Source organism: Pseudopipra pipra, chromosome 3 (genome assembly GCF_036250125.1).
Source record: "Pseudopipra pipra isolate bDixPip1 chromosome 3, bDixPip1.hap1, whole genome shotgun sequence".
In the NCBI taxonomy this organism is placed as follows: domain Eukaryota; kingdom Metazoa; phylum Chordata; class Aves; order Passeriformes; family Pipridae; genus Pseudopipra; species Pseudopipra pipra.
In genome coordinates this window covers 114,372,072-114,399,635 of record NC_087551.1, presented here as the reverse complement: position 1 = coordinate 114,399,635, position 27,564 = coordinate 114,372,072, and the positions used below count along the sequence as shown (strand labels likewise).

At 50.3% G+C, this 27,564-nt stretch overlaps 2 protein-coding genes across 2 annotated transcripts in view; both read right to left on the bottom strand.

The window, feature by feature from the left end:
- Nucleotides 1-8,608: 8,608 nt before the first annotated feature.
- On the bottom strand, nt 8,609-13,290 carry SOX7 (SRY-box transcription factor 7). Its single transcript, XM_064650813.1, has 2 exons — nt 12,967-13,290; nt 8,609-10,700 (listed from the first exon to the last, which is right to left on the bottom strand). Exons 1-2 carry the CDS (start codon nt 13,190-13,192, stop codon nt 9,799-9,801), a joined length of 1,128 nt encoding a protein of 375 aa, XP_064506883.1. The 5' UTR covers nt 13,193-13,290; the 3' UTR covers nt 8,609-9,798.
- A 3,660-nt stretch (nt 13,291-16,950) lies between these two features.
- Nucleotides 16,951-27,564, bottom strand: part of PINX1 (PIN2 (TERF1) interacting telomerase inhibitor 1) — a 66,056-nt gene continuing 55,442 nt past the window's right edge. The window contains exon 7 of the mRNA XM_064650814.1: nt 16,951-22,156. Coding sequence (XP_064506884.1) covers nt 21,560-22,156 — 597 coding nt within the window. The 3' untranslated portion in view covers nt 16,951-21,559. The remainder of the gene's footprint in view (nt 22,157-27,564) is intronic.

The window sequence follows — 27,564 nt, the reverse complement described above, 5'->3', positions numbered from 1 at the left end:
GGCATAGTAGGAGGCTGTCACCACTCCCAGACCAGCACTGAAGAGAATCAGAATCACAAAATCATGGAATCATGGAATCACAGAATATCCTGAGTTGGAAGGGACCCACAAGGATCATCCAGTCCAACTCCTGGCCCTGCACAGGACAGTCCAACAATGCCACAATGTCCCTGAGAGTGTTGTCCAAACATTCCTTGAGCTCTGGCAGCCTTGGTGCTGTGACCACTGCCCTGGGGAGCCTGTTCAGTGCCCCTCCTCCCTCTGGGAGAAGAACCTTTTCCTGATATCCAACCTAAAAGGACACCTGGGACACGCACTCTGCTGAGACTTTCACCAGTCAGTGCTGACGGTTGTGGAATAGGAGACCACGGGATGTATGTGTGCATATATATATATATATATAATATCACAGAATCATGGAATGGTTTGGATGGGAAGAGACCATAAAGCTCATCTTATTCCAACCCCCTGCCATGAGAAGGGACATCTTCCTCTATCCCAAGTTGCTCCAAGCCCCCTCCAACCTGGCCTTGGACACTTCTAGGGATGGGGCAGCCACAGCTTCTCTGGGCAACCTGTGCCAGGGCCTCAACACCCTCATCACAAAAAGTTTCATCCTGATATCAAGTCTAAATCTACCCTGGTTTAGTTTAAAACCATCACCTTTTTCCTATTGTGACAGGCTCTGCTAAAAAGTTTGAACCCATATTTCACACACACACATATATATATACACACACACATATATATACACATATATATATACATGTATGTGTCATATCTCCTGTATGTGTGCATATATACTACAGATACCTATCTATCTATATCTACCTATCTATCTATCTAGCTATCTATCTATACGTATATTTTGTATCTCCAGTAAATAAAAGTGGTAGATTTGGGAATACCAACTACTTCAGAGCAGAGCTCATGGTGTTCCTGGGTTTAGAGACAAATTAAACCTCAGGCCTTTTCTACTCTGGGGGCTCAGAGTGGTGACAATCACAACCTTGTGATGCTCAGGACAAGAAGTGTGGCCCTGAGAGGACAAAATCAAACAGCTGGTCCCAGGTCAGGGGTGCTGAGTTTTAAACTAAGGTTTTTGGCATCCTCCCTGAATTTTGGCTGAGGCCCAAAAGGGCAGTGTGGAGACTCTTCACTCTCCAGGGAAGCAGATCCAGCCTTTTCCACTTCATGAAAAAAAAACCACCTGAAAGCAGTGTTTTGTTTATCAAAACAAGAAAATAGGGTGGTGGTTGTGGACGAGGATTTTTGGTGCCCCAGCTGGTCAGGGATCAGTGGGACCTGCCATCCCTTGACAGCCGATCCCTGCTCCCTGGGATGCCAGGAGGGAGCAGCGGGATTGTGACTCAGCCCCCACGTGAGCCGGTTTCCTTCCTGCACCGCCAGCCTGGCCTTCTGATGTTTTGTTTGCCACTGAAGCTCTGGGGGCCAAGTGGGAGCTCCTGGAAATCAAAGGGAAAGAACAACATCTTGGGCTTGGCAAGGCGGGTCCCGCCTGGCTGGGGTGGGGGGGGGCACTCGGGGTGCTGAGGAAAAGGGCTGGGAGAGACTGGCAGGAGGGCACAGGTCAGGCCTCCAGCATGAGCCTTGTTATCCCTAAACTCTCCCTGCATTCAGCAGTGCTCCTTGGATGTCCTTCAGCTGCTGGTGGAACCCTCATGGGCTCCTCAAGCTCTGAGGAGGAGGAAGGAAAGGGGTTCCCCGTCTCTCCTTTCTTCTCTGAGTGTCTTCCAGTCCTCTCTCTGACCCACCGTGTGGGAAATGGGACCCTCAGCAGTTCCTTCTGGATTGAAATGGGAGTGGGAGGCAGCTCAAAGATAAACCTAAATAGCTCTTTAGTTAATCACCCTGAGCAGGAGATTCCCAGATTTTCTCTGTTTTCAGACTTCACTCTGTTGACGCCAAAGTCAAAACCCTCAATCAAAAGTTGGTCGATGTTTGGCTCTGATGCCCCTTGGGTTGGTTTGGCCACATCCAAAACAGGTGGACACATCCAAATCTTCACCTGGAATGTTTTCACTACCCCTGTGCCGGGGTTGGGGCAGGACTTGCTAGCCTGGGCACTGCTGTGCTGGGCACTGGAGGAATTTTGGTGTGGATGGCAGTGCTTGAGGGCTGGGGATCTTCACTGTCCTGGTTTCTTGAGCAGTCTGAGTTTAGTGCAGGTCTCTCCATGTCCCTTCCAGCATCCAAAGATGACCCTGAACATGCACCAGCCCTCAGACAGCACAGAGGTTTTGGCTTGAGCCTTGTGGATCATCCCAAAAGGGTGTTAGGAGTGCGCAAACTGCATTTGAAAGAGGAGGGTCTGGCCAGCACTGGATTCTACTTATTTATTCCAAAAATATGGAGAAAATCCATTTTATCTCATTCCCTCCAAACCCACTGCACAACTCCGTCCTCCCCAGCCAGCTGGGCACTGCTGGGCTGTTGGACCCAATTCCCCCCCATCCACCCATTTTCAACATCTTTGTTTCCCTGGATAACAGAGATGGGCAGGAGCTCACCCTGGACCTGCAGCTGGTGTGGGTGGTCTTGGCTCCTGCCTTGAAGGGGCTCATCTGAGCAAGCCCTAACTGGGGGCTGGATCTCCTCCAGGTGGGACATGCTGGGTTTGGCCAAGGTGACTCTGGATTGATGCTGAGCCTGATCCCACAGTGTTGATCCTGCACTGTCCAGCCCCAGGCTCTTCTCCCTGTTTCCCCCTGCCTTTTGCCTTGGCTCCCTCCTGCCCCATCCCAGCGGGCAGGGAGAGACCCCAACCTGCCCATATCCCTCCTCCCCCATCACCCACCTCCATCCCCTCGCCTCTGTTTTCCCATTCCCAGCATTTACCCTCCCGCACGTAGCCCTGGGGGAGCCACAAGATTGTACACAGAGAAGAGAAGTTATTTTTCCTTGACATAAACATCCAAGCCTTTCCTCGGCCCCTTCTCTTGAAACGTGGAGGTAGGACCTGGACTCATAACATCCGGCAGGAGGGGCTGGCCTTATCTGCCAGGAAACACTCAGCTCCGGATACATCCTCCCCTGCTCCCGGCACCCCGAGCAGCTCCCATTGGCAGTGCCGGGCAGGAAACCACTCAGCAGCTTGTCTCATTCCCTCCTCTGGAGAGACGGGAGGGAGGGCCCGGTCCAGCCCTCCCTGCGTGGCTCCCTGCGGGATTTGGAGTTAGGGTGGGATAGGGGGAAAAAAAGGGTTGGAGGGGGAAGGTGTTTACTCGTGAGCAGAGAGGGGTTGATGGGGGCAAAAGGGGATTTGGGGATTTGCTACTTAGCCAAGTCGCCTCACCCCCCTCTCAGGCTCCGCTTCCCTCCCCTGGTTCCACTTTGAAAAGCAGGGAAAAACATTGTCTTTCAGCGATTTTGTTGTAGGATTCGTGTCCCTCGCATGGGGTAGGGACCCCTCTGCTAAGGGCAGCACAAGCATTTGGATCTGTTCAAACTCTTGGGAAGAGACAGGTCATGTCCCGACACTGGTCAGAGAAAGATGGAAGGGAAGGAAGTTTTATCTCTGTTTGTTTTACGAACAGGGAAACTGAGGCATGGAGCAGCCACGTGGCTGCTTGTCCTCGGGGTCCACCCCTGCCCAGTGGTCGTGGGACAAGACGTGGCAAGAGAGGACAGAGAGGAGCCACCACCTGCTCAAGGAATGCAAAGGAAATCACCCAGGGCATGACACACACCAGAGCTCCAAGCCAGCCCAAATCCCAGCGCTATCTGGGAAGGTGACCTCATCCCTGCTCCTAGTGCCCAGCACTGTGACCTGCACAACCACAGGGGCCAAGGACTGGCCAGGGCCACCGGACACCGGGGACAGAGGGCTGATGTAGCACTAAGTCTGATGAGAAACTTGTTTGAACATGTTTTAGGATGGCTCTTTGTGGTCCCTTTGTAAACACATGTTTCTTCTTCCCAACACCCCCCACAGCAACTGTTATCTCCCATGCAGGAATGTCCTGGGAAAGGTGTCCTGAGGTGTCCCATTGGTCCTTGTTAACCCCTTCCTGTGATTGGGTGTTCCTGTAAGCCCCTTGAGACTTCTAATTGGTTAACCTGTGATTCTCCCTAACCCTATAAATGTGACACCCCCAACAATAAACTCTCTCTTGCCTCCTCTCCACGCCCGGTGTGCTGTCTCTGTGCCTGCCATGGGGCCACGTGGGTGCTGGGGGGAGGGGGGAGCACCTCTCCCCTCCAGGCTCGGGGCCTGAAAAACCCTGTCCCTGGAGTTCCCTTTCCCCGTCCTTTCAAGACGTCGGAATGGTTCTTCAGATGGAGAAGGAACCACAACTGGGCTCCCCCACGTCGAGGGTGGGGAAAGGGATCCAGAACTGGTGCCCCGTGTGAGGAAACGAATTTACTGAACTCTTCTATGAAGATAGGTGATTCCTAAGGCGCAGATGCGACATCTGTGTTCCCCGACGCCCCGAAGTCTTCCCCAATCCCCCTCAATCCGCCGTAATTGGTGCCACGTGGTGAAGGCCAAGATTGTTTGAACTCTTCTGTGAAGATTAGAGCAGTCCTAACGCACAGACTGGGGCGAAGTCGTGCTCAACGGTGGACCGGAGTCTAAGCGTCAAGGTATTAGCAGACGGCATCACCACAAGAGAGCAGCCTGTTTTGAATACCTCAACCTTCCTGAGGACATTCAGGTAAGGAGCAGACCCGGCATATTCCCTTATAAGCAGACTTCGGCATACTCCCTAAACCTCTCCCCCTGTAAACCTGTAACTACAAGAAGCGTGCATGCCTCTTTAAGAGAGAAAAAGAAAGCTTAAAGAACATATCTAATTCCATCCGCAAGTCATCTAATAAGACTGTTTTGCTAACCTGAAAGATAGTCCCGTTTCTAACAAGGGACTTAGACCACGCCAGCATGGCGAAAAAAGGGTTAAAGCTGCTCGAAACAGCTCCGCAGCAATCCCCCTGCGCGGCTCCCGGCCCCGGGCCGGCCCCCCCGCGCCGCGACTCCGGGAAAGCCCCGACATCAGCCGGCCCCGCTCCCGCCGCTCCAGCTCCCACCGGCAGAGCCGCCCGGGGCGCACCCCGCCCCACGACAGACCGGACCGGACACCCGCGGTACCGCCGCCCCGCCGAGACCCCGGCGCTGCTGGCGGCCCCCGCCGATCCCGCCGATCCCGCCTGCGCCCTGCTCCTGCCGCACACAGCACCCCCCGTCCCGCCATGTGGCCGAGACAGCAGCCGCCGCCGCTCCCCCCTCCGGACGCCAGGACTGCCTCCGAGGAACAGAAGAAAACAACCATTTGGACTCTAATGAAACTAAAATTAACAGCAATAAGTAGTTTGTTTGGTTCAGCAGTAAATTGGAAGTTTGTGTAAGTGAAAAACTTGTTTATGAATACATCAATAAAAACATTTTTAAATTCTGTTTTATAGGGACACCCTCAGACACTAAGAGAATGGGGTAAATTTAAAATCCATATATCAATAAAGACATATTCATCTTTAAGGAATAAAAAAGGGTGGGATGTAGCACTAAGTCTGATGAGAAACTTGTTTGAACATGTTTTAGGATGGCTCTTTGTGGTCCCTTTGTAAACACATGTTTCTTCTTCCCAACACCCCCCACAGCAACTGTTATCTCCCATGCAGGAATGTCCTGGGAAAGGTGTCCTGAGGTGTCCCATTGGTCCTTGTTAACCCCTTCCTGTGATTGGGTGTTCCTGTAAGCCCCTTGAGACTTCTAATTGGTTAACCTGTGATTCTCCCTAACCCTATAAATGTGACACCCCCAACAATAAACTCTCTCTTGCCTCCTCTCCACGCCCGGTGTGCTGTCTCTGTGCCTGCCATGGGGCCACGTGGGTGCTGGGGGGAGGGGGGAGCACCTCTCCCCTCCAGGCTCGGGGCCTGAAAAACCCTGTCCCTGGAGTTCCCTTTCCCCGTCCTTTCAAGACGTCGGAATGGTTCTTCAGATGGAGAAGGAACCACAACTGGGCTCCCCCACGTCGAGGGTGGGGAAAGGGATCCAGAGGCTCCCACCCTGGTCACCTCCCGGCAAAGAGACACCCTTGTCCTGGCCCAACGCAACACCCCCAAGCAGGAGCCCAAATGTGGTGTGAGGCCGTTTTATCCCTTCCTGCAGCCCTGATTTGATTTTCCTGCTGGTTCCCAGCCCATCCCAGCCTGGGGAAAGCAGGCCACAAACCACAAGGCTCCTCAGCATGCGTGGAGACAGCCTTGGGCTCCTGGGTTTGGAATGGGGATGGAGGAGAAACATGCCCAGGACTGATGGAGAACGTGTCCTGCTTGGGGTGGAGACCCCCACAACCTCCATAAACCACCATGGCCATCAGTCTTCTGCTCAGATGTCCTCTTTCCAAGAAAAACGGCTCCTTCTCACCTCTGTCAGCTGCTTATTTTCCGGCTGGTCCCTGCAGCAATGCCCTGCATCCCAAAAAACTGCTGTGGGGAGTGGGTTGACCTGTAGCATTGCATTTTCCATCCCACCAGAGAAGGGGTGGATGGTTTTACTCCTGAATTCCATCCTGGTTGCCAGTGTCCTGGAGGTGGGAGCCGGCTGCTCCCGGCACTGGGCGTGTGCCCGGATCCGGCCTCGGAGCCCTGGCTCCCAGGGAGCCGCACCTCGCCTTGGCTGCGGCTCCCAACGCCCTCGGGGGGCCCCGGCTCCCAGTTGGGGCCTGTAGCTGTTCCTGGCGTGCCGAGAGCACAGGGACACGCTCCCACCTCTCCTCACGTGGCTCCAGGTTGAGCAAGTGGGGACAGGCTCGGCTGGAGGGACTCTCCGTTTATCCCAGGCTCCTCGGGGCTGGGATGCATGGAGAAACTCCTTTTCCTGGGGAAATCAGGCTCTGGGCACGGCTGGGACGTCTTGGTGGGAGCTTTACATCTGCCAACCATGAATGTAGTGAAGGGAAGGAAGGAGAGGGCTCATGGGGTGTTGCAGTTGATCCCATTGTTGCTGGGGGAATGGGAATAAAGGGAAGGACAAGTGGGACCAGCCAATGTCCCAGAAGAGGGTCCCACTGGGGGGATGATGCAACAACCTAAATCAAGCTGGTGGCAATGCCCAGAGCTGTTTTTCTTGGGGGGCCAGGATGGCTGAGCCTCCTCCCCCAGGCAGTTTAAAACTCATTACACTGTTCTCAGCTGCCTCTTGAGGCTGGGACAAATCAGGGATCACAGGCAGAGGTGGAAGAGGGAGAAACAGGACTTCTCCAGCCCCTCTCCTGCTCCTGGCACGGTCCCATGTGAGTCAGTGCTGCTGGGCAGAGAGGCCAGACAGACTCACGGCACCTCCCTCCTTCCAGTCCCATCAGGCTGGCTCACAAATCCTCTTCAAAAAGTCACATTTGGGGTGAGCCACCCCAGCCAGGGAGCCACCACAGTGCCTGGGGCCAGCAGGACACCCAAAGGTATCCACTTCATTCCCCCTGAAAGGGAAACCAAGTGGCCAAAGGTGAGTTTGGATGCCTGAGTGATGGATGAAGGAAGAGGCTGCGTGTGATGGGAGAGCTGGATCCAGGGGACACTAGTGGGGGACAAAGGAACACCATAAGCACAGGACAGGGACATATTGATGTCACCCCAAATACACAGACTCCCACCTTCTGGGCCCATGGGCTCCCTGGGGCAGAGATAAGTCATTTATGGGAGGAAAACCAGCCCAGGTGGTTGGGTTGGGTTGGGGTGGGTGAGTGAGCTCTGGAGATCCCTTCCAGCCAACACAGAGATGGGCATCACAAAGTGTGCCAGAAAATTTGCTCCTCCAGTTTTTGGGGCCAAGCAGGAGGACACGGCCTGGGAGGACACTGCTTTGGGAGGTGTTTCCCCAGCCTTGGAAGGGAGGTTGGAATAGATGATATCCAGAGGTCCCTTCCAACCCTAACAATTCTGTGCACATGGTTTCATCTCAAGGTCTGGCAGGAGTAGGCTGGGATGTTTGTCCATAGACAACAAAACAGATGAAGCTTTTCTCTTTGCTGGCCAGGCCTGAAGGCCATCAATCAACATCCACCTTGACACAGATCCCCAAATTTGACCCACACATTTCTCAGGTCTCGTTGCCTTGATCAGCATCTGCACCAAGGACCCTTTATGTGACCCCTCACACCGTGGAGCACCTTAAATGGTGCATCAGCACAAACTGTGCAAGACAGACTTAAATGGGAATAAAAGCCACGTTCCAGGCACCAGCACTTGCTCCATAAATTGGCAATTTTGCTCACCAACACACCAAAGGCAAAACTCTGCCTTAACTTCACTGTAATATTGACACAGGACCTGGTGTTAAAAGGTCATATTTGAGAGATGGCAAAAGCAGGATCAAGACCACCCCGAAACACACCAAAACACACTCGTGAAAAGTGAAGGTAGGAACTCATTGTTCCTCGAGTCATTTTCTTAGAAAGTAATCCACAATTTGTAAAGATAACCACAGATCTTTGTTTTATTTTAAAAAAAAAAGGAAGTAGAAAAACTTGGTTGAAAATATCAACAACAACAACAACATAATAATAAAAAAATAGCACTCGCATGGGAAATGTTTCTGTTTTGAAAACTTTTGTCAATAGCGACAGCAATTTAAATCATTGAACAATCATCATATAAAAACATATTTATTTAAATTAAATATTTTATGCAAACTCGTATCTACACTCATTCAAAATGCATAGAGTCACACAAAAGAGATGGAATGTATTAGCTTAAAAACTGGTGGAGTTGTGGTTGTTTTTTTTTTTTAAAGTATTATTTGCAATTATTATTAATACATTTTGGGGACTGAAACCAGGAAATCATAACCACGCTACTAACTAATCATTACCAAGTGCCATACAGTAAACACTAAGATTAATCATGTCATATAACTGATTTAAAATAAAGCTTCATCTTTATGAAAAGGAAGAGAACTTGAGCAATACAAAAATCAGAGGGGGGGGAATAATGGAAGGAATAAATCAATGTACAGCTTTATTACAAGCAATAATATGCCGGAGTTAGGACAGGAATTGGGCACTGCGGCTCCAAACGTGGAGCCTGAGCCTTCAAAGGATCTTTGCTAAAAAAAAGTGTCTGCTACATCATCACCTCTTGGCCAAAATGTTTATCCCAGGACCCGTTCTCAGGGGTGGATGCTGGATGGATCCTGCCTATCCAAGCCCTGATCTTACCCTTCTCCAGAATGTGCTGAGCACCCTCAGGGCTGGCTGCCCCCTTCCTGGCTGGTGTCCCATCCCCTCTGGGGCTTCCTGAGGGATGAAGCCCCCAGTCCATGATCTGGGGGCAGTGGGAAGGGGGGTTTAATCCCCGCTAATGTGGTTGGGCAGGTCAGGGCGGCTGCAGCAACGCCGACGCTGGAACCCAGGAACAGCTCACAGACCGTGCGCCCCTTCCCTAAAACCTTCCCTTTTCCTCCCATCCCTGCCTTCTCCCCTTCCAGGAGGACTTCAAACCTGACATTTCTGGGATGCTGCCACACTTCTGGCTCCAAAACAGAGCTGGGGACGCCTCGAAATGAGGGGCAGCCTTCCTGTGTTCCCATGAGCATCTCTGCTTTGGAAGAGGGACTTGGCCAAAGGGCTTTGGCTTTGGAAGTGCCCCCCGGCCCCATTCAGAGGCTTTGCACCGGCGGTGACCCAACAACCAAAATCCTTTACCTATGGCACCGAGGAGCCTCCATGGCCCTGGCTGTTCGGACTCGATCACCCTGAGGGGTGGTGAGCGACGGCCCTGGGGGACAACGCCCCGTAACACTGTGTGGGTCCTTCCAGGTGGCCCCAGCCCGGGCTCTTAGGACACGCTGTAGTTGTTGTAGTAGGTGGCCGTGGCGTCGGCCAGGACGGAGATGAGGCTGTTCTCAGAGGTGTGGGAGCTGCCGGACGCTGGGACTTGCCCGTTGACCAAGACCCCGCTGTGGTGGTCGCCGTGGTGGCCGGGGTTGTTGAGATACTGGTCGAACTCGTTGCGGTCCATCTCCCCCAGCAGCTCCGCCTGGCTCAGCTGGTCCAAGGTGTCGAAGCCGTGGTGGTCGGGCGGTGGGGAGAGCTGGCCCAGGTGGGCATGGAGGCTGGGGGTGGGCAGGGAGGGGAAGGCGGGCGTGTAGTAGCTGGGAGGAGGAGGAGGAGGAGGAAGGGCAGGGCAGCTGGAGGCCGGGGAGATCATGCAGGTGGCCGGCTGCGACATGGGGCTGAGCGGGTGGTGGTTGCACGGGAGGGAGTTTCCGTACTCCGGGGAGTAGGTGGCTCCGGCTAGGTGGGAGCGGTGGTGCTCGTCGGGGCAGGGCGAGGAGAAGAAGCTCTGCTCAGGGTCTATGGCATCCAGCGGGGACATCTCCGGGGGGGTGGGAAGCCCATAGGGATAGGTGTCCACGCTGGCGCTGCTCCCGCTGCCCGGAGCCTCCCGGTAGCCCCGGACCGCCGGGAGCCCTGGGCGAGGCGGGTACTCACCCGGCCCCTCTTTGTCCCCCCCAGCCCTGCTGCAGGTCCTCTTCTCCGGCACCGTGTTCTGGTCCCGTGCCAGGCTGCCCAGCAAAAACCCCGGGTCCACCCTCTTGCCGATGCGCTTGACCTGCTTCTTCCTCCGGGGCCGGTATTTGTAGTTGGGATAGTCTTGCATGTGCTTCACCCTCAGCCGCTCGGCCTCCTCCACGTAGGGACGCTTCTGAGAGAGGCTCAGTGCCTTCCAGGACTTCCCTGAAATGGAGAACACATTCCCTTAGCACCCAGAGCTGCTCCTCAAAGCTTGCAGGTGCTCAATCCAAGGGCAAGGCGTGGGGTCCCAATATCCGAGCTGGCACACGTGGAGGACACATCCCACAAACCCCACAGGAGGATAAAACAGCAATGGAGAAGGGGGGATTGAAGTCAGTGTAAGTTCTCCAACTCCCTCCATCCCAAATCCTGAGCCAAGTGGGCTCAGGGTTAGTAAACAGTAAATAAATCCAGGCAGTTAAACTCTCCCAGTTCCATGGCCTGTGGAGCAGGGACAGCCGAAGCCATGCCTGGCTGAGCAGGGGGGTCAGGACATGATGTCCTTTAATGTGCCCCAGCCTGTGCCCTGCCAGGACTTGCACCAGGGCGTAAGAAAACCTGGGCATTATGACACCTGGTCTGAACAACCTGGTCTAGTGGAAGGTGTCCTTGCCTGTGGCACGGGGGTTGGAATGAGCTGATCTTTAAGGTCTCTTCCCACCCAAACCATTCCATGACTCTGTGATTCTGTGACCTCGCTGCTCCCTGTTTGAGATACACAAAACGTCACCAAAACACAGGAGAGAGAAGCAGTGCTGGGATGGGGGGTCGTATTCCAAGAAGAGGCTGTCCCAGGCTGCTCCTCAGGGTAAGGGGGAGAAATGAGGATACAGATCAAAGCCTTTGATGCCTTCCCATGGCCTGAGACAGCAGAAATTACACTAACAAGCTGAGATGCTGCCTGGCAAAGCAGCGAGGAGAAAACCCAAACCACCAAAGAAAACACCACAGAACTGTCCAGGGAAACACAAACTTTGGATAAGAGGTTGGGCAGCAAAAAGCTGTGTTGCAATTCGAGCAGCACTTTCTCAGGCTGTCTGGGCTGGTTATTTTGGTTTGCCCTCTTGGTTTCACATCAAAATTGGGGATTGGGAGAAGGGAAAAATGGAGGATGGGGAGTGGGAAACAAATGTGTGCTCAAAATGGGATTTGATCCCCCAGTGAAACAGCAGAAATTCAAAATACACACACACACACAGCCCGGCTGTGCAACACTGGGTGGGTGAGTGAGGTGGGGACAAAGTAGGACAGCAGAGACAGGCCAGGAAAATTTGGGGGTCCCTCCTGGCACGGCAAGGCAGCACCTCCAGGGTTTGTACCCGAGGGGTGGCAGGGTGTGCACAGGGGTGTCTGTCCCCTGGGGTGCAGGACGCCATCAGGTTTTACACTCTCCAAGCATCCCAGAGGATATTGTCCCAGGACGCTGGACCTGGGCTGGCTTTGCACCCACAGCAGGGCCAGGTGGGTACAGGGGTGCCCACCTGCTGTGTGCCACACCAGGTCCCCGTCTGGGCAGGGTTTGGACACCCAGGGATGGCCGATGGAGCACAGGGTTCCCAATCCGGGGTACTGGATCTGAATAGGATTTGCACCCCTGAGAATGAGCAGGTGGGTGCCTGGGTTCCTACCCCAGGGCACTGGATTTGGATGGGATTTGCACCCCAGGGATAGCGGGTGGGTGCCTGTGTGCCCACCCCAAGGTACTGAATCCGGACGGGGCTTTCATTCCAGGGAAGGCTGGGTGGGTGCCTGAGTGTTCACCTGGGATACTGAATCCAGACAGGGTTTTCATTCCAGGGATGGCCGGTGAGTGCCTAAGTGCCCATCCCGGGGCACTGGAGCCGGGCAGGATTTGTAGCCTGGGAATGCCCTGGTGGGTGCACGGGTGCCCACTGTAAGGTGCTGAATCCAGGCAGGATTTGCACCCCAGGGATCGCCGGTGGGTGCCTGGAGGCGCCCCGGGACACTGAGTCCCGAGAGGGTTTGCACCTGGATGGGTGCCTGAGTGCCCACCCCGGGATAGTGAATCCGAATGGGATTTGGACTCCATGGGATGCCTGGGAGGGTGCCCACCCCCGGGCACAGGATCCGGGCAGGGTGTGCACCCCATGGAATGCCTGGGAGGGTGCCCACCCCCGGCCACAGGATCCAGGCAGGGTTTGTATCCCATGGGATGACTGGGTGGGTGCCCACCCCGGGACACTGGATCCGGAAGGGATTTGCACCCCATGGGATGCCTGGGTGGGTGCCTAACCCGGCGCACTGAATCCATACGGGATTTGCACTCCATGGAATGCCTGGGTGGATGCCCACCCCGGGGCACCGGATCCAGGCAGCCCCCCGGGGGATGCCCGGGTGGGTACCCACCCTCCCACTCCCTCCTCTCCCCCAGCCCCCCAAAAAAACCCGCGCAGCCCCCGCTGCTCACCGAGCATCTTGCTGAGCTCCGCGTTGTGCAGGTCGGGGTTCTGCACCGCCAGCCGCTTCCTCTCGTCCTTCGCCCACACCATGAAGGCGTTCATGGGCCGGCGGATGCGGCTCTCGGAGCCCTTCTCGCCCTGGGGGGCCCGGGGGGGCGGCCCCGGGGACAGCCCCTCGCCCGCGTCCCCCTCCAGCCGCTCCGGCCAGGGGTACGTGCTGAGCAGCGCAGCCATGGCCCCCCCGGGCCCCCCCAGCCCCCGCTGCGCTGCCCTCGGGGTCCCCGCGCAGTCCCAGCCTCCCGCCCGGCCTCTCCCGTATTTATGAGCTCCTTGGAAAAAGCCTCCTCCAATGACACCGAAGGGACTCCGCTGCTCCTCCTTGTTTGCAAACTCCTCAGCCCCGGCCGGGATGGTGCGGGGAGGAAAAACTTCTCCCCACCCCTCCGCCCGGCACCCCCCGGGGGAGGGGAGCACAACCCCAAGACCCCCCCCACTCCTTCCCGTCCCCCCTCCCCCCTTTATTATTGTTATTTTTCCTTATTTTGCCCGCTGAAAGGAGTAAGGAGGGAGCTGGAAATGTCCCTGTCCCCCCCCCGCCCCAACAGCCTCGCTGCCCGCGACACCTCAGAGACCCTCAAACTTTAAAGGCTCGAGGGTAACGCAGAGACAGCAGATGAGGGCACTGAAAACTTGGGAATGAAAGGAAAATGGTCCCAAAAGAAGGTTCCCACAGGGGTGAAAAATGTCCCCCCCAGAGCCCTCCCCAGGATTTGGGAGTTGCAGGGTCCCTCTTTGCCTGGGGAAATCCCACAGTTCCACAGGCAGGGACCCTTTTCCCCACTCCAGCTTTAACCACCAGTCCAGGCTGTGCTTTGCCACCCCATGTGGGTTTCCCCCCAAATTTCCAAGTCCCTTCCTGCGGGATGGAAACTGGGATGCAGTGAACCTGCTGGTGGGCGCTCGTTCAGCCTGGTTGGGCTCTTGAGAGCTTTTCAGGGGCAAACTAGGCAGGAATGGGGCTGGATACAGCCCAGAAGGGCTCCAGCATATCCCAGTCAGTCTCACTCGCCCACCCTTGGACACTGGGAGACAAAGGATCTTTTCCTTTCTGCTGCATTTTATGGAGTGCTGCCCCATCCTGCAAAGCTGCACCAGCCTGGATGGGATGGAAGCCCCAAAGCCACGCAGTGGCATTTCCCACTAACCCCAGTTTGGTGCTCATGAGGGTGGGAAAGTCATCCAAGCAGCTTTCCCCTCACTAGGACAAAGGATCTCCAGGAAGGCGATGGGACCGAAAATCCCCGGCTGGCTGCCCTTTCCTGGCTCATCCCTGCAAACCTGCCCTGAGGAATATATTTAGTCGCTGGATTCCTTTATGATTCTGACCCGCTGACATGGGCTGCAGGGCTGCAGCGGCTCCACTGTGACTGATGGTGGATTTCCTCTCCCTGCTGCCAGAAAACCAGTGGGACGGGGTGCGGGATGGGAAGGCGTTTCCTCGGGCTGGGTGCCGCTGCCCCATCCAACCCCAAAGAGGGGGAAAACCCCGACGCTGATCCCAAGCCGGGGTGTTTGTGCAGCTTTCCCACGTGCCTGGGTGTTCCTATTGACTCTTGTGAGATTAGGAATGATGGAGAGAGCGGAGTGTAAATGTGAGCAGGATCCGCCTGGGCTTCCTGGTCTCTCCCTTCCCTTTGCACAGGAGCGGGATGGCTCCAGTTTCTCATGGATTACAGTGATTTTGGGGTCTGGAGAGCTGGGATCTGCCAACTTCCCTTGAAGCAGAAGCAGCAACTGCCCTTTCTGAGCTTTTCCCCGGGACCCAATCAAAACCCTGCGGAAGCAACAACATTTTCCAGAGGAACTGATTAAATCTATTAAGCTATTTACAAGTGGGCTCCATCAGAGCTGTGTTATCTGGGAATACAACAGGAAGGCAACTTCTCTTAAATCTAAAAGGCGCAGGATATTTCCTGGTCTTGGGACAGATTTATAAACCCTTTACACACACACACACAAGGCCTGCACAGAGCAACTGCCTTTTATCTGGGATTTGGAGCTGGGCACGCTCCTGGGGACAGCTTGTCCTGTCCCAGCAGCTCCAGTTCTCTCCCAAAGTCCCGTCTCATGCCTGGAAGTGCTGGGATGGGGCAGGGAGGGAGGATGCCAAAGCCTCCATCCTGCCCTGAACAGGTCTCCTGGGTGTATTTTGCAACTGGGATTTGCTGCAGAGCTTGGCAATGAGAAGTGGGGAAAAAAACCCTGTAACATCCCTAATTATTTTGACTTCCCTTAGCTGGGGTTGAAGTGCCCTGAAAAAGAGGCTGCCTGGGGTTGCAAGGTTTTATTATGAATAGGGTGGTATTTTGGATATGGTGAATATGGTGCATGGCTCAGCCTTATTTATGAACCCTCAGTATGCTCCAGGTCTGGATATCATTAATATAAAACCAGCACCTCTGTTGAGGCCCCAGAGGCCAGAAATTTTTAGTAGAACACCTCCCCTCTAGGGAAAAGGATAGGAATGGATGAATTCCACTCAATCCCTTTTACAGGACTGCCTCCACCCTGCCCCCTGTTTCCACATTTTGGAGGATGGGAGGAAAGGTTTAGGGGGGAGGATAAAACTCTGAGCAAAGACAGGACCTGCATCCACCTCCTGCCTCTGCTGCCCAAGCCTGGAGGCTCTTGGAGCACCTCACTGGGTGTTCCTGGTCCTAACCATTCCCTCCACATCCTAGGGGTGACATTTGATCTCCCACAGGTATTATAAGGGTTAACTTAAGGCTTTTCAAAATTCCCTGAGACACAAACTGGGACTTCTGTGGGGTCAGAGTGCAAGGAAATCCAGCAAAATATTCATTGTTTGGATTTTCTCCTTTCCCAGGGCCCCCCTCCAAAATTTTAAGTGCAAACACTACTACTACTACTACTACTAACTACTACTACTGCTACTACTACTAATCACCTTTTTTTCCCCTTCTCCCCCTCTCCCACAGCACCTGGCATTCTGATGGCATTAGTAAGAAGGGTTTCATTCTGCACCCTGCCTAAAATGCTGGTTAAACCTGTCCTGGAGGAAGCTCCTGTGTTACATAAAGGGGTGAAAATGCCACCTCTTCATTGCCACCGTATCTGGGTAATTACCACCAGGCTGGAAAAACTCAGCATTACCTTTTCCACACTCACCTTCCCTGCTCTGGTGAGAGGCTTCACCTGTATCTGGGGCACAGGAAGCAGCAGAGCTCTCCCAGGGCTTTGGGAACAGGGAAATTACGGCTAAAAGCTAAAATAGATGGAGCAGACAAAGGGGGGAAGAAAGCTTTGTTCTCCCCATTTTCACGGCTGGGGAACAGTGGCAGCAACTCCCCTGGGTCAGGCAGAGAATTAGTGGCTGAACCCAGTATGGAATGAGCATCCTCACCCTTTAAAAATATCCCCCTTTTTTTGGGTGGATCCCACATCTGGCTTTTTACTTGGCTTGCAAAGTGCAGGTTTATTTTCACCACTTCCCCTCCCCCCCAAAATTCAGGGACATTAAAATGTGTGAGAAAGTGCAAATCCTAAATTAGCTCAATATTCACATGTTCCTTAATTATTGATGAAACTGTCAGGCTCCCAAGGGGAGTTTTTGCACAGACAGCTGGGGGTTCCCAGCAGAAGAGCTGCAGTTCCCAACCCTGCCCACTGCCCATCCTCCCTGATTCCACCAGGTTTTCCCCAGGGATCACTACCTGCACCATTTATTTTCTAGGAAAAAGAACCAGAGCTTTCCCATTATACAAAAAAATGCAGACAAAAACCTCAAAGATGCTAAAAATTTCAGGAAGCACACTGATGGTGCTGAATATTTCTATTTTTAAAATGTAGCTTTAAGTTTAAAAAATATATATATTTTAGTGCCTTTAGGTCAAAAGGAACCATCAGGAGTTTCCCTCTTACAGTTTAAAATTTATAAAAATGGATTAAGATATGAATAAAAAAAAAACAACTTTGAGTGACTCAGAAGCGAATTTTAAGTTCTGACTTGCTGAGAAATGGAGCTTTAATTTGTTTTTGTAACAATATTCCCGCTTCTGCCACCACAAAAATGTATATTTTTCCTCTATTTCCCAGTCTCACATCACTAAAAGTTTGCTGATCCAAGAAAAAGTTGGTTTATCCCTGGATGGGACAGGTACAGAGACAAAAGCCTTGGTTGCTGTCCCAAGTTCTCTGAGCTCTGATCCTTCCTGGAGGTTCCTGCCCAGGAATGAGGAATTAAGCAAAGGATGGCTTTGGATGTCCACCTTATGCTGCTCGAGGATACACAATTCCAAGATCTTTTTTTCCAGCTAGGCGTGATGCTGGGCAGTGCTTCCAAGAGACTTTGTGTGGTTTTCCTCTCTTCTTGGAGCTTCCTTCCTCCTCTTAGTGTTGGCAGGTTTGGAGGTTTCGTGACGTAAATGGTGCTTTTTGAAGGTGGATCCTGCAAGAACTCCAGTCCCGTGTGTTTAAACAGGACAAACTCAGTTCATTCCATTGGAGCAAGAGGCTCATTTTTGTTGCTGAGCTGATGATGTGAAGGCAGTGAGAACCAGGGCTGCTTAAAGGGGAATTGCACCAGGGAACATGATGCTGAGCTGTTCCCAAATGCATTTCAGAGTCACAGAATCATTTAAGTTGGAAAAGCCCTCAAAGATCACCGAGTACAACCACTCCCCAGCACTGCCAAGGCCACCACTGACTCATGTCCCCAAGTGCCATATCCACACGGCTTTCAAATCCCTCCAGGGATGGGGACTCCACCCCTCCCCTGGGCAGCTGTGCCCGGGCTGGAAAACCCTTTTGGTGAAGACAATGTTCCCAATATCCAACCTAACCTGACCCTCCCCTGGCACAGCTTGACGCCATTTCCTCTTGTCCTGTCCCTTGTTCCCTGGGAGCAGAGCCTGACACCCCCCCGACTCTCCCCTCCTGTCAGGGAGTTGCAGAGTGTGAGAAGGTCCCCCCTGAGCCTCCTTTTCTCCAGGTTGAGCCTCCCAGCTGCTCCAGGTGCCCCATCACCAGCTCCATTCCCTTCCCTGGACACGCTCCAGCCCCTTCAATTCACAGTTTCCAGCAGCATCTTGGATACCATCAAATGGACTCAAATTCACTTAAACCCAAGGGTAAGTGGCTCTGAAATCTTTAAAAGTGTCTTGCATTTATGTTTTAAACTCACCCTGGTTGCTACTGCAGGGCACCTGAGGACATGGCTCAGTGGTGGCCTTGGCAGTGCTGGGGGAACAGTTGGACTCGACGACCTCAGAGGGCTTTCCAACCTTAAGGATTCCATGATTCTGATTTACACTGGCTGTGTGTAAAGCACCGGAGCTAGAACGTCTTGGAAGGAAATTCCAGGAATGGTGCCTGTTCCACAGATGGGGGTTGTCACAGAGTGCACCAGTGTGGAATCCCATCCTTGGCTCCAAGGAAAGCTCCACACTCAGACACACCAAGATCAAAACTCCTAAAGCCCGTAAAATTCATGCAGACTTTGGTCAAATGCTGGTACCAGGACTACTTTTCCATGGCCTCTGCTTCCCAGGATAGTTCAGTGCTTGCAGGATTTCCAAGCACCTTTGCTACTGCTGCTCTAACATTTCACTTGCAAACCACGACAGCGGTCGTGGAGCCCACAGGGAATTCCGAGGATCAAAGCAAAGAACAACCCCTAAACCTGCAAAGAATGGAATAACTCACGAGAATCCATCATGTTGGAATGTTGCCAGTGCAAAAAGGAAAATCTTCTTCTCTGTCACTGGTGACCTGGGGTTACCAAAACTGAACACGTTTCAATATCTGTGGTGCGTGTGCATTGTCCTCCACTTGGGCGTGAAAGCAGAGCCCCATTTTGCTCAGTTTCTAGGTAATTCCACTTGGAGGAACATCATTTTGTGCTGCAATGTGGGAGTACAACGGACAAATTAGGGACAATGGAGAAATGTGTAACAAAAGACCCTGTAGTTTAAAAGTACGATTTTCGCGGAAATGAAACCAAGTCGTTCCTTTTGTGCTCACATTCTGCTAATTCCACCACTTGGGCAGTGATGTCATTCTTTTTCTTATGCTTTCTAAAAAAGACCTTCTTGCCAAACCAGGGTTTGGTTAAAACTGAACTCACAACCCACTACAAACAAAAAAATTAGATATAATTTATTACTTTGAAACGTGTTCCTGTTGTTCCAATTTCACTGGGCACTATCTTGTAAGAAGAGCCTTTCATTTGAGTAACACAGTGAGGGCTGACCACTAACACAGAGCAGGGCACTTAAATGAATTGCTTGTGTCAAATACAAGCAATTTATGATTTATGATTATTTATTTATTTATTAGGATTTCCCCCCCCTACAACCACACGCAGAGCTTGAGGCACATTACAATCCCACATTTCCTGGGATAAAGTGCCATGTATTTCTTGTAGAAAGAGAGAATCTTCCATTTGTAGCTCATACTTCCATCTGAGCCAGATTTAAATTCCTGGGTATACTGCACTTAACTGCAGTGACACCATAAATTTAAAGATTTATTCCCGGTTTTACTCTTTCTGTAACTGGTACTGGAATGTGGCCAAACACCCATAAGAATTAGCACACAGAAACTGGAAGATTAATAGAGGGAACAAACAAACAAGCCCAGCAGGATTTGGAGAAGGAAACCTTATTCCTTGACTAGCACCTTTTGCAATTGAAATCCCAGAGAGGATGTGAAGTTCAGCTGCATAAGAGTTAAAAAAAAAAATTAATTAGACTTTTGGATTCTAATAAACAAAAATTCAAACTGTGAAGTTCAGCTGCTTAAGAGTTAAAAAAAATCGAAAACATTCAGACTTTTGCATTCTACTAATAAATAAAAATTCAAAGAGGTAACATAAAGATTATTTTTTCACCTCAGTCATGGAGTTTACTCCCAACTTCAATGCAACTTGATGGCATTAAGTGGTAGTTCATTTAAGGAAGCCAGGAACAAGCAGGATTATATTGGATATTAATTGTATTTCTCCTGAAAAGGAGATGCTTTAAGGGTTAAAAACCACTGGCATGTGACATGAAACACAAAGAAAGGCATCTTGTTCTCCCATACAATAAGTAAAACTACAGTAATTTTGCAGCAATGAATGAGCATGTCCTGAGGGCAAAAAAAAAGGTGCACTGGAAACCAAGAGATCTTAAAAAAAGGAAGAGTTCAGCTGCAGCTCAAACACCCAAAGCCATGTGGTCTGTGCTGCAGATGAAGTTCCTTCCACTGGACAATAAAGGCAGCTGAAGGAAATTTTTTTCATATTAACATCTGCATCTTGACAATGTTTCTCAAACCCTGTTAAGCAACTCCACTGAGCTAAGACAATATAAAAATGTACCCATTTTATTCAGCAGAGCAGCCAATGGGGTGTTTTAGATTTACACTGATGAGACACAGCCAGGCCTTAATGAAACGAGCAGCTAATGGATTTAAATTCTGGATTAGGCCAGGACAACTGGCTGGTTTTCAGGGATGTGCTGTCCATTTGCTGTGGCTGAAGGAATATCAGAGCAGGACACCAGGATGGTGAATCCTTCTTCCCATTCCACCACTTCCAAGCTCACCCATCTCTCCTGACAGCTCTTAACTGAGAGATATTAACACATCGAAATTCATGCTGACCGTTCAAGATCTCACACAAAACTTCTCCTGGCAGTGCTAAGTTCCAGCATTACTTATTTCCAGGCTCACAATTAGGAACAAGCTCTAATTTGGTTATAAATCTAAACTGCAAGTTTTCAACGTGGAAGTGGCAATACTAATGCATCCGATTGAAAATCTACTGGTCTCCTAATTTCAGAAAAAAACTTGCTCTATCCAGCTTTCTGAATGCCAGATGCATCACTGAAGAGACCATGAATATTGCCTGAGAATGACAGATTTAGATATGGTTAATAAATGATATGGTTAATGCACATCTAAATAAGAATATATGGTTAATACACAGTTCCTTTAGCTTTGGTGCAAAGTTACAGCTGTTTCACAACAGTAAAACACCTGGTCTGAAAACACAGGGAGGCATTTTTATTTCATCCTCTAGTACTGAAACTCAGCTGTAAACCTTTAATCAGGGTAAGTATTTTGGGAAGAAACAACATTCATTTTAGTTGTAAAAGGAGATCAATGAAAAAATTAGACACCACTTTGCAAAAATCAGTGAAAAAACACAAACAGCTTTGCAAACCCCCTCCTGTTTCCAGAAGCAGAGCTGGGCTCTCACAAGTGAAAACAACTTTAATAAAAAAGGCAGTAGTTTGGTGACTTTTTTTTGTTATTTTTTCCTAGATTGGGAAAAACACAGTCAGTGTGAAGCAGCAGAAAGTAGTTCCCTGCCTTTCACAGTCTGAACCATGTGCTGGATCCCTTTTTAATGTGGCACTGAAGCTCATGTTGGCCCATCACCACGTTCTCCTTTGGAAGAGACACTTGAACCCAGGCCATGGTCCCAGCTGGAGGTGGAGCACCGTGTTCTATCCTGGGACGCGACGTGTTTGCTGCTGAGCTTACACAGAGTCCTCCTCTAATTCACCTCAGAGCCCCAGCATGATTCTGAAATGGTCAAATGTGCTTGCAGTGCTTCTTTTTCTTCCTGGGGGCTCCTTCCACACACTCCTCCACCTCCTCCTTTTGCCTTTTGTGTTTCTTCTTATGGCGTTTCTTCTGCTTTTCCTCCTGGTCCCTTCCACCGAGATCCTCCTCATCAGCTATTCCCACATAAATTTCTCCATAGTCCATATTTTCATCACAACTGGTGTTTTCTCCTTCATGCTGCTCTTTATGTTTCCTCTTCTTTTTCCCTCTGTGACATTCATTTAATGGAGTATCCAGTTCCTCTCCATCCAAACCACCACTTTCAGGCTGTTTCTTGCAATGCTCTGTCCTTTCTGCCTCCTCATCTCTCTTCTGCTTCTTCTTTTTCTTCTTCACTTTGGTTTCCAGCTCTTCCACAGGATCCAAAGCTTCATCAGCCGTTGGGCTGGAATTATCCACCTTTGTTTCTGGTTCCTTCTGAGATCCCTTCAGCTTTGCCATGCGCTTGGCAAAATATTCCTGCACAGTGAGAACGCTCTTCACTGTATTGGAACCATCTGCAGGGTCAGAGAGCCAGTCCTTCTTCTCCCTGTCTTCCTGAGACTCAGGATCAGTAATATCCTCCTGCAAGTGAACAAAGAGAAGCAGGAGTGAGAGTCAGGAATAATGGCTTTAAATATAAAGCTGATTTTTGCACACTAAGAAGAAAAATATTGAAATGTGGTGCTTTGAAAATTAACTGTAAAAGTTTAGACTTGGGTGGAAGTTAAGCAGCCCTTATGTAAAAGATGCTGTAGGTTTAGAGGTGGAAGGATGAAAGGCAGCAAGAGAATACAAAACAAGACAATTTTCAGTTGACTTGAATTCCTTATTTAACCTACTCCTGTGCAACTCACTGCAGATTGAGTTTACTACCTCCATACTCAGTGTATTACAAAAGCACGTCTCTACAAGACATAAACCAACATGAAAAATAATCCAGCACAATCCCTTAGCCTGTGGCACAAAGGAAATCCCACGCCTGGAATCCCTCTCCAGCATAGGGCTCATGATCCAGGGAGCAATCCAGCACTGAGGCATCTCTTCCATCCTATCTGATCTTCAGAAATGTTTGTTTCGTAGCTGCTTCACTGTCATTGTGTCCCAGATGTTGTTATTTAAACAGGCTCCATTTGATCACAAGTTATCAGATGGCAAAAACAACATCACAGGTTACATCTTACAAGGCTTCTGCAGACATGAAATGAAGAGCTGCTCAGCGCTGGTTGCAGGTGAGGAGTTATTAAAAGAGTCTTGTACTAGAAAGTAAATATTCAACGAAAAGCAAAGTACAGCTATGGAGTGAATGTTTTAGATGGCACAAAGAGAAGTGACTCTGAAAAAGCAACAAATGCAACAAGTTGAAAATATATAATTTCCTAAATTGTCTGTGATTTGCAAAATAAACAAGCCAAACAGGCAGCTGAAATTAAGGCTTGTTCACATACATAGCAAAGCACCCAAAAAAAAGCCTCTGTGGCTTTTGCTTGGCAAAAGTAATAAATGACTCTTGGAAATGTCCCAGATTTTCAAAGAATCACAGGATCATTAAGGTTGGAAATGACCTCCAAGATAATCAGGTTCAACCTGTGACTGATCCCCACCTTGTCCCCAGCCCAGAGCACTGAGTGCCACATCCTGTCATTCCTTGGACACCTCCAGGGATGGGGACTCCACCACCTCCCTGGGCAGCCCCTTCCAATGCTTGACAATGCTTTCCACAAAGAAATTCCTCCTGATGTCCAACCTGAACCTCTCCTGGCACAGCTTGAGGCTGTTTGCTCTTGTCCTGTTCCTTGTTCTCTGGGAGCAGAGCCTGACCCCCTCTGGCTCCCCCCTCTTGTCAGGGAGTTGTGGAGAGCAAAAAGCTCCCTCCTGAGCCTCCTTTTCTCCAGGCTGAACCCCCCCAGCTCCCTCAGGTCATTAATTTATTTTAAAACCTTGTTCACACTGCAGGTAACCAAACACCCCCCTCTGGATGGGAAAAGCTGAGCCGGTCAGGATGGAGTACAATCCTCACCAACATCTGGCCTACAACCTGTTCTTGAAAGAGAGCTAAACCACAGCTATTACAGCCAAATATGGTGAGTATGATTGAGATAATTCCCTGTTTTTCCATTCATAAATGCACTGAGAGATAAGAGCATCCACTCTGTCCATGCAGCCTGAATGTGAACTGAAGGGACTATAAAACACCACCAAATCAGGGCAGTAATATTTCACAGCCACTTTTACTGCCATAAACTGATACCCAGGGAAGGCCAGTAGAGAACTGGGAGATATAAACCCACTTATCTCCACACTTTACAGTTATTGCACGATGGTGGAGATAAGTGATCTGGTTCTCTTTGGAGCATCGTTAAACTTGCTGCCTGAAGTGGGGTTTATCAGGGTTTGTGAGGAAGGTTTTCCAGGTCTGACTCCTTCTGCATCCATAACCTTTGCTCACATGAGCAGGAATGCAAAAATTGGTGTCATTAGTGATGCATTACGAGTGGATTTCCTCATACATCTGCTTTCAGGAGAGCTGTTCCAGTGGAACGAAAGTAAGGCTGCACTTGAGATTCCAGGAATGTTTGTGTGGGCACTTACCAAAATCAGGTACTTTTCTTGTAGGAATATGTTGTAGTGTTCCTGGAGGTATATGGAGTAACTGAAACTATTTGACTTCTGGCAGAGAAGCCTGCAAAGAGGTTGTTGAACATGGGGAAAAACAGGATGTGTCCACACACATCCACACACAGGTGACATTTGAAAGGGGAGTTGCAGCAGAAGTTTGACAAGGCAAAATTTCCAGGATAAATGGATTGAGCTGTTTACAGTAACAGTTTTTAATAAGACCTACCTCCTAACCAAGCAAGCACAGAATCCCAGTGCATAACTGAATCACTTAGGCTGGAAAAGACCTCCAAGATCCTCGAGTCCAACCTGTGATTGATCCCCACCTTGTCCCCCAGCCCAGAGCACTGAGTGCCATATCCAGTCGTTCCTTGGACACCTCCAGGGATGGGGACTCCACCATCTCCCTGGGCAGCCCCTTCCAATGCTTGACAACCCTTTCCAAGAAGAAATTCTTCCTGATGTCCAACCTGAACCTCTCCTGGCACAGCTTGAGGCTGTTTCCTCTTGTCCTGTCCCTTGTTCTCTGGGAGCAGAGCCTGACCCCCATCTGGCTCCCCCCTCTTGTCAGGGAGTTGCAGAGCCAGGCCCCCCCTGAGCTTCTTTTTCTCCAGGCTGAGCCCCCCCAGCTCCCTCAGCCTCTTCTGGTGCTCCAGCCCCTTCCCCAGCTCCGTTCCCTTCCCTGGACATGCTCCAGCCCCTCCATGTCTCTCTTGTCTGAGGGGCCCAGAGCTACCCCCAGCACTGGAGGTGCCCCAGCAGTGCCAACAGAGGGACGGGCACTGCCCTGATCCTGTGGCCACACCAGGGCTGGTCCAAGCCAGGTGCCATTGGCCTCCTTGGCCAGCTGGGCACACCCTGTCTTGTGTTCAGCTGCTGTCAACCAGGACCCCCAGGTCCTTTTCCAGCTTTCCAGCCACTCTGCCCCAGCCTGGAGCTGCAGGGGGTTGTTTGTGACCAAGTGCAGGACCCAGCACTTGGCCCTGTTGACACTCCCACTATTGGCCATAACCCACGGATCCAGCAGATCCAAACCTGCTGCCCTGCAGCAGCACAGTGAAACAGGGCATTTTCCCTCTACCCACAGCAGGATTTTGACACCCTGGATTGCAAAAGGACAAACAGTCTCCCAGGTTTTCAGCCAGAACAGTTTCCCTCCCCACCCCAAGATGTAAAACGCACTTGGGACCAGAACACCAGTCACCCCCTGGCCAACCAGGAAAGGATTTTCTTATTCCCTTGGTGACTTCAAGTCCTGACAACTTAATTACTGTAATTGAAGGCAAATATTACTTGAACTCTACACGTTTCTTTTTATAAAATACATTAGGCATAAAAACAAATGTTCCTTTGGTTAAGCAGAGGAGTTCAGAAGGTTTGCACGAGCCCAGAAAATAAGAACCTTGCTCAGAAACTCCTTTATTGATAAGAATTTTAATAACCACGGGCCACTGAGCACAGAACTAACAGGGCATGGAGACAAGCAAAAAGGTGCCAACCCTAGAAAACCTCTGGGTTTAGGAAAAGCTTATGTAAAACCATAAATCACCTGGAAGGGCTGTTAAATGCCAAAGTGTTCCCTCTTCCGTGATGTACCTGTCCTAGTAGCCATGGGAACACTGCTGAACTCCAAACATGGGTTTTCTCTAACCTATCTCAGTTTATGCAATTCCTCCCCTCCTTGACCCAACACACACATAGAAAAAATTCAAACAAAAATAAGAAATGCATCCTTAAATGTGTATTGTGCTGCTGCAACTTCTGAAAAGCAATTTTTCACCAGATTAAAGACACTCCTACTCCTAAAAAATGATGATCATGTAAGAGGGAAAGAGCAATTGTGCTGTAAGTGGTGGAAAACCTGAATATTGGGCTTTGGAGTTCCATGAGTTCCAAAATTGCCAATGAAATCATTCTGGGAAGATGAATTAAAAGGAACTGGGAATCCTGGTCTCCGGGGAATTGGTAGGATGGTCCCGAGCAAGAGAAAACAACTGCTTGAAACACGGTGTTAAATGTGGAATGATTAAGAGGAAACAATAGGAAAATTCAAGGAGAGGTTGGGAAGGGCACAGGAAAAGATGAAGGTCAATCACAGCCAGAAGTCCCCTGTAAATATCATCTGTTTATGCAATTAAATGTATGGAAAATAATCTGAGGGACATAAAGCACTTTAAGTACTGCCGTGTTTTCTTCACTTGCTGATTAAATCATTAAGTTAGGACACTAAACTTATAGAGGGAAATCCTGGTTCCCTTGAATCCTGCAGGATCAGGATTGCATCTCTAAGGCATCACACTCTGAAACTACCTTCCAGCCACAGTTACTTAGTGAAAGAAAAAACAGAGGATTATGGCTAATTATCAAAGCAATTCACATCACATCATGAAAACACTCTGGCAAGAGCAGAAGCCTGAAGTGGAAAGGATTCAGACACCTCATTAAACCCAAACTGGTCTAGTGGAAGGTTCCCTGCTCATGGCAGTGGGTTGAAATTAGATGATCTTTAAGGTCCCTTCCAACCCAAAGCATTCTGTGATTCAATGATAATTAATATTCAAAAAGTAAAACTGCACCTGCACCTTACTCTGTGAGGAAAAGTGAGATATAACCAACCAGCAAAGCAAAGGGTGTCAGTATATGAGCAACAGAAGCAGCTTGGATTAATTCAGAGACTCTTCAGAGTTGCAAGTATGTCTTTTTTAGCACTTAAAAGCTTAGAATAGGGGAATAAAAAAATCTCCTGTACAGTCTCAGATCTGCCACATATGAACTACTGTTATTTAAGCTTTTGCTTCCTCATTTGGAAAGGAGGGAGTACTAATTCACACCAGTTTTGTGAGCTCCAGTTCACAAAAACGACACGAAAGGCAAAGGCAGAATAAATCTAAACTCTAATTTCAGTAGATTCTCACTTAAGTGGTTTGGATGAAGAACATGGAGCCTGAGTTACATGGAAAACACATCATCATTCATAGCTTTAAAATGCAACCACCCCTTCCTGGCTGAACCACGGCCATCACCGACTTTCTGGCTGAGAAAGTGTAACAATAAGATTAAGATAATCCAGTTCTGTTCCTGCTGCTTCAGATCCTCACCCAGAGGTGCTTTGGGATGACCCCCATGCAGTGCAAAAGACCAAACAGAACTGAGGGCATCCCTGTATCCTTCTAACCCAGAATGGCTGCAGATTATTCCTGGAGAGCCACTCTGGAGCTTTGCAGACATCAGTGAGGACAGAGCCTTGCTTGAAGGAGCTGACAACTTCAAGTTAAGTATGAGCATAAACATTTGGATTGGGATCAAACAGGCAAGAGAGTGAACAAAGACTTGCAGCACGATGAGTTTAAGCAGGATTAAAATAAATATATGCA